Source organism: Falco cherrug, chromosome 3, assembly GCF_023634085.1.
Source record: "Falco cherrug isolate bFalChe1 chromosome 3, bFalChe1.pri, whole genome shotgun sequence".
Lineage (NCBI taxonomy): Eukaryota > Metazoa > Chordata > Aves > Falconiformes > Falconidae > Falco > Falco cherrug.
Genome location: NC_073699.1, coordinates 90,562,424 through 90,574,636, shown reverse-complemented (window position 1 = coordinate 90,574,636; position 12,213 = coordinate 90,562,424). Strand labels below are relative to the sequence as shown.

The window sequence follows — 12,213 nt, the reverse complement described above, 5'->3', positions numbered from 1 at the left end:
TGAGATCCCCCTGACCTGTTCCTGTGGAAGCCCTTCCACTTTGTACGAAATACTCAAGTATTATTTGAAACAGGGAGTGGGAATGGCTCTTTTTTTCCTTTCTTTTCTGTCTTGAGATAAAGGATAAAGGGGGGACAGCTTTCTCTATTACTAGTTTCATGACATTGATTTCCTATCTAGATAAAAGGACTTATTTGATGAACATGTGTATAGAAATAATTAATGCTGACACTGAACCTCTCAATAAAAAAAATTTTCACCTCTCTTCCCTCTTCTTTTCACAGATCCCTGAAGAACATAAGGCCTCTCCAAAACCTGCTTGAAACTAAATGGAGAATTCCATATTTAATGTGCAATTTACCAGTCCTGATAAGAGATGACTAAAAGCATCTGATAAACCAGACTGACACTATGGAAGGATCAGGCCAAAATATATAAAAATATTTTGCCAGATGAAGTACATCTTTGGAGGACACAGTCAGACTTCCCAAGTTGCAGTTAGAAGTTACAAGCAATCCTGCTGTAGTTAAATGGTTACAACCCTTTATCTTTATATTCTGGGGAGTTTTAACGCTGAAAACCAGCACAACTGGATCCCCTTAGCTGGCATAGATCCTGAAGAAGACAAACTTTCTACCAGGAAAGAAATGGCCCTGTTCTTAGGGTTTCCCAGTGGGACACATTCCTTTTTGTTACATGAATGGCTTTCAGAGCAGGTGGCTTTACTCGTATGTGGGGATTTGAACATCATGCGTGGACTGCCACGCACAGCCTCAGTTCATTCGGACTATGGTAAGATCACTGCTCTTCTCACCCAACACCTTTGCTTTTCCTATTCAACTCTTTCTTTTTGAAGCCCTACCACCAGATGGAGGCAAGGAGATGGGCAGGAAAATAGAGGAGGAGGATGTCAATGCAACTGGAAGTCAAAGGTACAAAGATCATTACTATAGCAGTGAAGTCGTCCTTGGCCAGTCATAACCCATCTCTTCTCTGCCCTGCTCAATAGTGCAGCCGGCCAATTCTGCAGCCAAATTTGTATTAGTTTAAGCAACATCAGCCGAAGTTTCACACTCAGTCATGGCAGGAGTATATGCCATGGGCCTCAAAACAACCCCTGAATTCAGTGGAGGCTTCAGTACTTGACTACTGCCACAAGAGCTTCTTTCGTCAAATGTGGAAAATGCAGTGACATACAAAAGCTCATGCTGCCATGGTAAAATTACCAGTACTGATGTGCTGCATAGGAATGTCTGATGAAAGACTGGACTTCTTGGGATTATAAAACTAAAACTCACTCAGCATTTAGTACATGGGGCTGAGGAATGAATCCTGGAAGAGGAACTGGTTTTCTTGTACCGAGGAGATGAATGTCCACTGTCACTGGAGATGCTGTGCAGTGGTACAGTATGAACTGTGCAACCTGTGGCAGCAGGTACAAACAGATGATTTGAAACTTGCTCCTGCTGCCCTTAGTTCCACCTGGGAAATCAGTGATGGCTGCAGGCATAGCACTTGCCAGCAAGAATTTAGCTAGATCTACAAACATATTACAGAGTCATTATGGTCTACCAGTTGCATATTTATGCATTGTAAAACAGCAATAAAATATGTTCACATGACCAAACAACACTTATTGTCCATCTGGCAAGGAATGTGCAATGCAAAACTGCCTAAACATATAATAAGAAAGAGGCCATTACATTTCATGGTTTCTTGTGTGAAAAAAACTGCATGAGAAACATTGCATGTACACTAAAAAGCTAAGTTATAAAAAAGGCAGTTAAATCACAGAAACACTTAATAGCTATAAAACTGAACTATGTTATGAAAAGACATAATCACCTAGAATGATCAAGTTAGAAAAATGAGAAAATTCAAGCAAGTGTGCTAGGCCATCACATTTTTGATGACCCCTCAGTTTGCCTTGGACTCCTTCATTGTCAGCAGTGGCTTTCCCTCCTCATGCTCTCATTGCCAGCGCCTCAACACTGCTGCCCCCCTCATCAGATCTGGCTTCCACAGGTACATTCAAACCTCTTTCCAACACTGGTCCCATGGGGACAGCAAGCAGGTTGCCTTCTCCTGCAAACCGAACATGCTGCAAAACACAACCAAGAGGAGAAGCAACCCATGGAAACCTCGCCTTGCCCTCACCCTCCTTCCCCCAGTGCTGAGGCAGGCACCGAGCGGTGTGCCATGCAGGAGGCATATGGCAAGGGCCGCTGTGCCTGAGCGGGCAGGCTCAATGACACTGGGTAACCCACCACCCTGCCCGCTACGGGCAGCGTGAAGGCCAAGGCAAGGAGAAGTGGGGGCTCTCACCTGCATAAAGATCAGCCTTATAGGCAGGAGCTTTGAAGGAGCCATAACTCTTCTGGGGGTGCTCAAAATTTTGTGGGATTAATGGGCTAAGATAAGTGGCCACAAGACCGCAAGTGGTGGTCTTATCTGTAACTGTAAATTCTGACTTTTTGATGCCCGTGACAGAAGTGCTAGTTATTTTCTCTGGGCAATCGCTCTAGAAAAATGAAAGAGAAAGTTTTTCTTTCTTTCAAAGAAGATCTCAGTCTGGATTTAGAAATTCTTTCTCTCTCTCTCCCCACTACCCCTTTTTGATATCTTTTTCTATAAACACCAGTTGAATTGTGTTTTTTTTCTTTTTGTTTGAGTGGATCCAATGGACAACCTTCCCAACGTTTGTGTATTGATAAAAGTAACATTATAAAAAACTACAGGCATATATGGAATTTTACAAACATTTTTATACAGTAGGTGGATTGAGCAGTATGTACCTGATGCCAACACATACCTGGTATGATCGATGACATAATTTTTTATAATTCCTTCTCCTGACATACATGAACTTCTAGTAAAACTGTATTCCTAACAGCAAAAGTCAAGCTTATTGAAAAATTTACTCCCATGAAACTATTTTCTTTCATCAATAAATGAGTGAAAAATTATTTTAGAGCTTGCATTCAACATCTATTTCATCCCAGCAAACATGCTTAACTTTAGGGACTACTGCACATAAACAGGAGTTGGAGAAAGGTGACCATAAATACATGCTTAAATGCTTTGCTGTAGGGCATGGAGGTTTGCAGGGTCAAGTCTCTCCGATGTGTTGTTCCATTTTAGTGCACAATTTAGTCCCAGGCTATTTAAATGGAGACTATACTTCCTTATTAGTACACTAGATATGCTTAGGCAGAAATATAGTTACAATTTCATAACCTAGAAACAGAGTTGAACTTCAGCATTTATGTAAGACTGTAGAATAAATATCCTATAGCAGGGAGTCTAAGGAAAATACTCTATGCCTTTCTGCATCACCTGCGGTACAGAGTACTAGCAGTTTCACAGCTGCCATTTTAGAGACAGCTTCTTCTATCCTAATTAGCATTTATGGATCTTCAAGCAGCAATTAAAAAAAAACTGCCTAGGTTTTATTGGTTTATAAATAATTCTAAGGCATGCCTTATTATTGTTTGTGGGACACTGGAGTGAAAAATGTGTACAGTTCAAATGCAAATATTGATCTAATTTCTTGCATTGTAGGATAATTAAGCTACAGAGAATATTTAAATAGATAAATAGTGAATCAGAACATTCCTTTGGTGGGAAAATACATGTTTATGCTAATGCTGTCCCCACTTTTTAAAGGTTGCTCCTGGGAATGCAGTCTGCTTTCATATTTTAGCAATGAATGTTAAAGAAATTGTGTTTTATAGCAGGAAAAGGGCTACTCTCATGTAATGGGAACCAAGTTGCTACAGGCATAAGGGAATATTGCACAGATAAAATGGAACCACCACTGTCAGCCATATAAATTACTATAAAAAGGAAACTTTACTACCTTTCTTACAGTTATGATGCCCACTTGGTAATTAGGATCAGTGTTAATATCAAAGACATCCAGTCCATCTCCATCCACAAGGCTGTATTTCATCTCTGCATTAATGCCTTCATCCAGGTCTTTAGCAACCACGCGGCCCACAGTGGAGCTGATGGGGGCAGACTCCAGCACACTCATCTGATAATGCTCTGGCGCAAGCAGTAGAGAGGGAGAAGGGAGCAAAAAACAGGCTGTGAAAAGGAACCGAAAACCACAAAGCAGTGCGAAATGCTGATCAGGGCAGGCCACAACACTGCACAGCCTGTAGAGTCTCTGGTACCTTCCCCAAAGCTGCAGCAGAGGTGTGATTCCCTTTTCAAAGCCACAGCCCAACTGAATTGCCTGGGAAAGTTTTATTTAGGTGTTTGTCATATCGATAGGCTTGTTCAATGGGTGCTTTTCAAAACAGCAATATACCTGAAAATGGGAACTTCAGCTAGAAAAATAGGGCAATTAACACTAGTGCTGTTGCAGCTATGATATAAAGCAGGATATGAAACAGATTTAATAGGACAGGCATCTTTTATTAGATCAGTTTGTACGGTGGGAATAAACACAGAAGTTTTGAGCACCACAAATCCCTTCTCAAGTCCATACAAACTTCTTTTCAGCCCTGAACAAGGCTCTGAGAGCTCAGAAGCTTGCCTGTTTCTTCCAAATTTATCAGTTACTCTACTAAAATATGCCACCTTTCCCAACAAACCCTGTCTTGAGCACATTTGGTGGATCACTGATTTGCTTAGCAGCAAGGCTGGGGAAAAATAGAGCCGCTATTTTAAAAGTGTGTTTTAAAAATATAAATGTTGTATCTTCTCTTGTATTACTTCTCTGCCATCGTACTTCATGTTCAAACCTTCCTTGCTGCACTCTCTCTGTTGACTCCACCAACTATGGAGCTTTATTTGAGGCAGAAGAACACCAAGGATGGGGTTTGATCTATCCTCATTCTTCTTAATCAAGAGTTTGATATCAAAGTGACAATTCATGCCACTTTCAAAACAACAAAACCAATCGGTAATGGTGCATTTAACAAGTTTCTCTGACAGAAGAAGAAAACTGGAAGTTGAGGCTCCTTGCTGACCTTAGAGAAATCCTTTGATTTAGCAGTGCAATATGCAGAAACAGATGGAGGAGAAAAACCAGCAACAAAAAGAACTGCTGGAGTTTTCATTTCTGAGGTAGATGAGAAAAATGGCAAAACCAAAATGACTATATGATCTATACCACCAAATGAAAGAGCTTTCTTTGAAAAAAAAGAGAAAAAAAAAAGAGAAAAAAACCAGTTATATCTTGAAATATCTCGTTCAATCAAACCTGAAAAGTTTCTTTTTAATTTTTAACAGTAATACAGAATTATGTAGATAAGTTTGATCCAAAAGAATTTTAAAAAGAAGGAACAAATTTTAGCAAATTTTGCTTTGAGATTCACTTTTGTAAATGCAAAGTAACATTTCTGATGAGAGTGGAGTTGCCTATTTTTACATTCTGTTAACTGTGGCTGTTACGTATCTTAGTGTTTAACTGCCGACATGGTTTATATGAGCCTTTCCTGGAGAGCAGCCTGTATGGTAACGCACTCTACACGAGCAGCACAGCTACCAGACCTGCGGTGGCCCGGCTGGGGTGTTGAATGAATGAATTACCTTTCAACTTCCAGCACTGCCACATGTCCCTGATCTGACAGACATCCTTTTGGAGACTGGATGAAAAGAGAATCAGGGCAGCAATTAGCAGCCAAAGGCAACGGCCACGAGCAGTCTAGGAACACAAAAGCTCTCCTCCTTTCCTTTTCCTGTAAATTAATTTCCCACCCTCCAAAAGAGAGTTGGCTTTGATGATTTTGGAGGTCAGAAACCTTTACTGAAAGACAAGGTGGTGACTGCTCCGTTTTGACATTTTTCTGAAGAAAAGCTCCTTCAATCAATCTGAAATTCTGCCCATCTTGAATAGTCACTATCCTGACTTTGAAAATGTCTGTAAGGAGAGCAAACAGCAGCCGTGCCACTCAGCCACCCCCTTTTCCCCGTCCTGGCGCGGCGGGTACTCACTCTGTGGGAATCTGGGTGGATTGTCGTTGACATCAGAGAGGGTGATGTTAACTGTGGTTGTTCCAGCTAATCCTCCCAGCTGTCCACCCATATCCTTGGCCTGGATAATCACTTCATAGTATTCTTTTGCTTCTCGGTCCATGTTCATTAGAGCTGTTCTAATTAAGCCTGAGATTGAGGAGGGGGGGAAAGGGGTTTTTGGAACAAAAGAAATGGCAGTTAAAGAGTATACAAACAAGGTGGCGTGCTCTTGCTCCTGCACGGTATTCCTTATGTCAGGAAAGAGACCAAGACTCTGCATTCAGTCTCACCTTTCCTAGCAGAGCAAAACTCCCCCACATTAGATCTAGGTTAACAGAAGGTGTGAATTTTAAAGCTGCCCAGTTAAAATGCATCAGCTCTGGGGCAGGCTGGCTGCTCAGCATGAATACATTGCCTTCCGAGGGAGCCGGGAAAGCTTTTCGGGAGCAGAGTGTGCTGTGCTGACTGAAGGCCCTGCTCAGGATAATGATGTCTGCAGAAAAGTGGAAGCGATGTGCGTGGTTAGAAGACACACTGCGGAATTTTCCAGTGTCCCTGCACACCAGCGCTGGAGGCAGCCTGGCGTACCGGCCCGGGCCTTGCCGGTGCCCCTGGGGGACCGCGCCGGGGCTGCGAGAGCGGAGTGCGGGGAGACACGGCGGGGTCGGGAGCGGGGTGGGGGGCTGTCACCCTGCTCCCCGCACCCTGCCCAGCCTCCCTGGCCTTCAGGGCAACACTACTGCGAGAGAACATGAGGTGGCAGCAGCACTTCTCGTATGGAGCCGGGCCAGGCGGCCGGGCCGCTGCCGCTGGGGAGGCGGCGGGGCGGGGGGTCCCGCCGGCCGCGCTGGCCTCGCCTCGGCCCGGCCTCTCGCCTCCCCTTCCCTTGAGCCTCATGTCTGCTGGGGAACGCACCCCTTTCCTTTTCACCCGGCTGCCCCCTGCGCTTCCCCGTGTCTGTCTGCCAGGACGGGTTTCGGGGCTGTCAAACCCCCGGTTCCCCCAGTGCCACCCGCCCCTGCCCGCCCCTGGCCGCTTGGCACCAACCGGGGTCCCGCCGCGGGACAGCGGCAGCGGCTGGTGACAGCCCAGGGACCTACTGCCAGGGGATGTACTGCCAGGGGACACCTCGCAGGGCACTAACGGCCCTCGCCAGACACGGGCTGTGACACATCTGGGGTGCCCTCCGGTGTGGGGGCAAAGACCTGTCAGTCCCCGGCACCATCCCAGCCACATGGCTCAACATACTTGCGCATCAGGACACTATTAACTTGAGTGATCTGCATTTAGTCTTTATTTTTAGCAGAAAGACAATGTATGTGTTTAATAAAAAAGCAGTAAAAAGATATTGCGTTGGCAATTATCACTGCATGTAGAAGGGAAGAAATAGTGACCAGTACTGAACAACTCACAGTGTGCTATTTTAGTCTTGCTACGTGGAGTCTTGAAGAGTCTCATCCTGCAAAGCTGAGTGACTCCCATGAAGTGCTGTAGCTCCTCAACTCCCATGGATATAAATAAGGTATAAAAATGCTTAGTATTTTGGGAAGCATTTTTTTTCCATGTGCAAATACTTTGTAGGGAATTTCCACTCTCAGCTTGTCCTTAATACAGAACAGGCTAGATCTAAAAAAAGACGTCGGTGCCAAAAAGCCAGGCTTTGTCATGCCTATGTTTGGGGCCCCTTGTCCCTAGAGGGGGCCAGTCCAGGACACCAGAACTCAGAGCCAAGCTGGGGTTCATGCTCCTCCAGACAAGACCCAGAGGACCAGCCACACTCAGCAGGGAGACTGCTGCTGCTGCTGCACACAACTGGTCAGCAAAGAAATGCTGAGGATAGTGATGAACCTTAAAACCTTCCGTAGGGCTATAGGAAAGGCTCAGTTTCTCAGATCTTCCAAAATAAACGCGCTGGTACCCTTTCTTTCACCAAACTGAATCAAGTTTGCACTCTTAAAACAGTAGTAAAGAGGAGAGGTGATGCCCTTTCTTCTCTGTAACAGACAGATGGTTTCTTGGGAAGTGGGAGACTCCGGGGCCTTTGTCTGCTCTGCCTGAGGAGATTTAAATCCATGGTTTTTTACCTTCTAGGGGAATATGATAATGAACAGGCTGTAAAAGTATTCTGGAAAAAAAGGGGAAGGAGGCTCTCGGCTTTCCTTTGAAGCTGTGTCTTCACATATACATTTGTTCAGCACCTGTGAGGCCAGTGACAGAACAGGAATGGGAGCACGCTTCTGGAACCAAGAAGTTGTGTCGGGAGGTGAAGGATAGGGACTCCAAATGCTTCTAGCAGATGAATGTATTGAAATGGGTTGGCTGCTATTGTGTGCTTTAATCACTACTCATTGATATAAAGGAGCTGGTGACAGTTTATGCTCTAGCTCTGTTTTAGAAGAACGTGAGAGCTGCAATTGCATTTTGTGGGTTACCAAGTCCTGCAGGTGGGTTTGCACTGGGGAAGCCGGTGAGAGTCCTGTGCCTTGATGGGGAAATGGTTCCCAGCTCACAACTGCACTCAGCCTAAACCGGTGTCCTGTTGCCTACGTGTAAAGGATGAGGCAGCTCTAGTCACATCCAGAGCTGCAGTTCTAAGTGACTGGGAAATTACTAAGTGGAGAAAAAGACTGTTTCTGGGTTTAAATACCAATCAAGTTCATGATTTTGGACTTAAGGGCCTCTCTTTTGTCTAAGTTGCACTCTAGCGGTTAAATCTGTACTGGATCTGACCCTGGATATTGCTGCTTTGCTTTCCTAGAAATCATTCAGTACTTAGCAAATCTATGACTATGTCCTTATTTGTCTGTGGTTGATCACCTGATTACAAAATGAACATTACTATTTTATTTATATTGTAAAGAGCTGAGGAAATAACATGCCACATAGAACTTTGGCTAGAGCACCTACTCCATAAAGCGCTAGCTTTCAGAAGTAGATTATGCAGTGTTTTTCATTCCCTAGGGCTCAGCAGTGACTATCATCTCATGGGTTTCTGACCTTAGCACTACAGATGCCCTTTAGAAACTGTCAAAACCTGTCAGATTCCTCCTTTGGATATAAACCTTGGATATTCACAGAAAAAGAGAGAAAGCAAGCAAAATAGAGAGGGTGTCCTGCAGATAAATTTAAGGTTACCAAGAACACCCTTCGGTAAAACTGCTCTGGATAACTACATCCTTTAGCTTGTACTTTCCAGTCCTGGTTGGTTCGTAGATTTTTTTTTCCACTAAGCCTTGTTACCAACTACATCTGCTGAAGACACTGTTAAAATGACAGAAGCTAATATTTACAGCACCAAACACACCTAGCTCCTGAGCTGAAGAATATGGTCATTCAGATTAGTGTATCACTGCAGAATGCATGTCCTTCTTCTGGAGCTTATTACAACAGCCTTGCTTTAGCCTTTGCACAGTGCAGCACTATCTTGGCTCCAAGCCATAGAAATACGTTTCTCTGACCACAGCCATGATGCACTCACTGCCTTTTCTTTCTGCTTGAAACTTTTTCTTTTGGTATTCACACTACCTTATTACCTGATGAAATAACATACCTGTCCGAGAGTCCACAGAGAAATACGGTTGTCCTTGGAGAATACTGTACACTACTCTTGCACTGTTCCCATAGGTTGGGTCATCAGCATCTGTCGCTGTCACCTGGATAACAGAGGTGCCTGACAAAAAAACCCATCAGGTAAGACCTTGTGGGATAAAGAGCTGGCATGAAAAGTACACAGTTTAAAATAAATTGAAATGCTTAACAAGAGCTTTCCAACACTGAACTTCTTCATTTGACACTCATAATGCTTGTACTTACTGCTCATACTTGTGTCTCATTAGCACTAAAGGAATTAATGGGCATAAATTCATCATGCATCCATAAGAAGATATAAAAGAGCAAGTACTCTATGGACCACAGTTACAGAATTGCTGATCTAACAGTACTTCATTATGGTTTGCAGAGAGCTGCTAGTTATATACTGCTTGCTTCTTTTCCCCTTTTCTTGATTTTAAATGTTATTGAAAGGCAGCTTGAACAAGATCTATAGCTATGCTGACATAAATCACAAACTGCTGTAGCGGGCCCATGGATGCTGAATGTTGACTAAGGGATGGAAATTGTACACAAAAAGTGAGTGTGAAGGGATGTATCTCTGAGATAATCTCTCTGTGGGCTTGCAGTTTGCATTGTATGGCCTTAAGGAAGTGCCACCCTGCTGAAGTGCCTTTTGGAATGCACGCAGATGCATACATATATCTTCAATTGTTTTTCAAGGTCTGCTTCCTCTGAAGCTAATAATGACTTGCAGGTGATGTAATTTATCAGGAACAAGGAGAAGGTAAGGCATAACTGTTTGAAATATATGTGAGTTTTGACTCCTTAAAATGTCAGACAATGCCTTTATGAATGTATTTAGCCTTCTACGTAATGTTTTGTGTTAGAAACAAATCCAGCATTACTAGATAGCACTGGAAAATAAATCTGAATTCAAGCTAGCTGTTACCATTAGAAAGTTTATTTCTGAATGGAACTTTTGTATTAGATGCTTGTCTCTATGTCATCATAATACTGAAGAATGAGAAGCTGAAGCGTATCTGTAACTTCAGGGCATGAGATTTATGTGGTATTGTTATCTCTGCAGTGATGTCACAGAGCCACAAAGCAATAAGCAACTCCAAAAGAGAGAAAACAGGCCAGAAAACCAGTATTTTATGTGACTGTTGGATTTGTTATACGGCAGTGGTTTCTCCTGCCTTGTGTAGGTAGAAAGGCTGCTGTTTGTCTTCTGCACTGCAATAACAGGACTATCTTTGACATGATCCCATTCTACAAAAGCCGAGAGCAAACAGTACCAGAAGCTTGGGATCCACTGAACTGTGTTTAGCACAGGCTTACACAGATTGGAAGGACAGAAGCTGCTAATAATTGTTGTCATGTCTCCATGACTTCAAGGGCTCCTGGACAGTATCTCAGCTCTCAGTGTGAACTAGAAGAGGTTCCTAAAATGTCTCATTTTCTGGATGGTGGTGGTTGTCTAATGGTCATTACTATGGCTACCGTCTGATGGCAGGGGAAAAGGGGCACTGCATTACTGCAAGTTGGTGGATGGCATCTTCAGCTCTCTTGCTTCACTTGGCATGTTTCCTTTCAGAGGGGGCCAGGTGATGGTGGTATAGAGCCTCGGATTCCCCTTCTGCAGCAAAGCACCCCGGGGAAAGCTCTCCTGTCCTGCAGCTCCTGCGCAAGGGGCAAAAGCTGAGTCCAAGGAGTCAGGAAATTTTTGTTTCGGTGACCATCTCTGATTTGCTTATAGGGGGAAAAGAGTCCACAAAATCTGCCTTACCCACAGGTGACATTTCTGGAACAGAGGCTATGTAAGGTCCATCCAGGAACTTGGGTTCATTGTCATTGATGTCTTGGATTTTGATGATGAACTCTGACTCTGGCTCCATCGGCCGGCCAGTTCGCCTGTCCAGGGCCTGTGCTCTGAGGGTGTACTGTGATCGTTCTTCCCGGTCCAGTCGCTGAATGGCATGAATGTCCCCCGTCGTGTCATCGATTGTAAACACAATGCCAGCTCCCTCTCCTGAAAGGATGTATTTGATTGAACCGTCTCCCCTGTCCATGTCAGAGTGGAGCTGTAGAAAGGAACAGGATTCAATTAGACCACGAGCTGGACAAGCAGCTTCTGAGAAGCACTAAGCACATGAGCATCCTGAGGATTTTGGTCTTACTCTTGGGGCGCACAAGCTGATTTTAATGAACTCGTTTTGCTGAAAGAGGCAAATACCCAGTAAAGTCTGTATCACAGAGTTGCAATTAAGAACCCTCTCCTTTCTTCCCATTTCAGCACCCACAGCTGTGCCAGAAGAAAAGGCAGAAACAACCCAAACAGGACTAGGCTCTGTGCCTTCTTGAAATCTCACTCAACACAGCAATTATCTTTTGCCTGGTTGCAATGGCTGTTGAGAAGGACTCACTGCCAGGCTTGCGTGGCTTAAGAGGAGTCAGATATTCCAGGGACAGCATAATGTCAAGGCAGATAAGGCAGATCTGTCTGGGATCAATGGGAAAGCAGAGTGGGAGAGCTACTCAGTAATTGTAATGATTCAGAAATCACTTAATTTTTTTTCTATGAAAATTTTGCCAATAAAATTAGGCTGGATTCTTTACATCTTCAGGAAAGAATTATTGTGGAATGGTAGGTAATGTAAGCAGTGAGGAACATTTGATTGTGTCTGTGGCAGG

The 12,213-nt window shown here is 43.9% G+C and overlaps 1 protein-coding gene and 1 long non-coding RNA gene across 3 annotated transcripts in view; one reads left to right on the top strand and one right to left on the bottom strand.

Moving 5' to 3' along the window:
* Positions 1-2,973, top strand: part of LOC114014697 (uncharacterized) — a 73,745-nt gene extending 70,772 nt beyond the window's left edge. For both annotated transcript variants that reach the window (XR_008731491.1, XR_003558297.2), the window contains one exon: positions 285-2,973. This is a non-coding gene — a long non-coding RNA (uncharacterized LOC114014697). The remainder of the gene's footprint in view (positions 1-284) is intronic.
* Positions 1-12,213, bottom strand: part of CDH20 (cadherin 20) — a 117,805-nt gene that overhangs the window by 19,031 nt on the left and 86,561 nt on the right. The window contains exons 3-6 of the mRNA XM_027799226.2: positions 11,309-11,603; positions 9,518-9,637; positions 5,947-6,114; positions 3,860-4,047 (exon numbers count right to left, since the gene is read on the bottom strand). Coding sequence (XP_027655027.1) covers positions 3,860-4,047; positions 5,947-6,114; positions 9,518-9,637; positions 11,309-11,603 — 771 coding nt within the window. The remainder of the gene's footprint in view (positions 1-3,859; positions 4,048-5,946; positions 6,115-9,517; positions 9,638-11,308; positions 11,604-12,213) is intronic.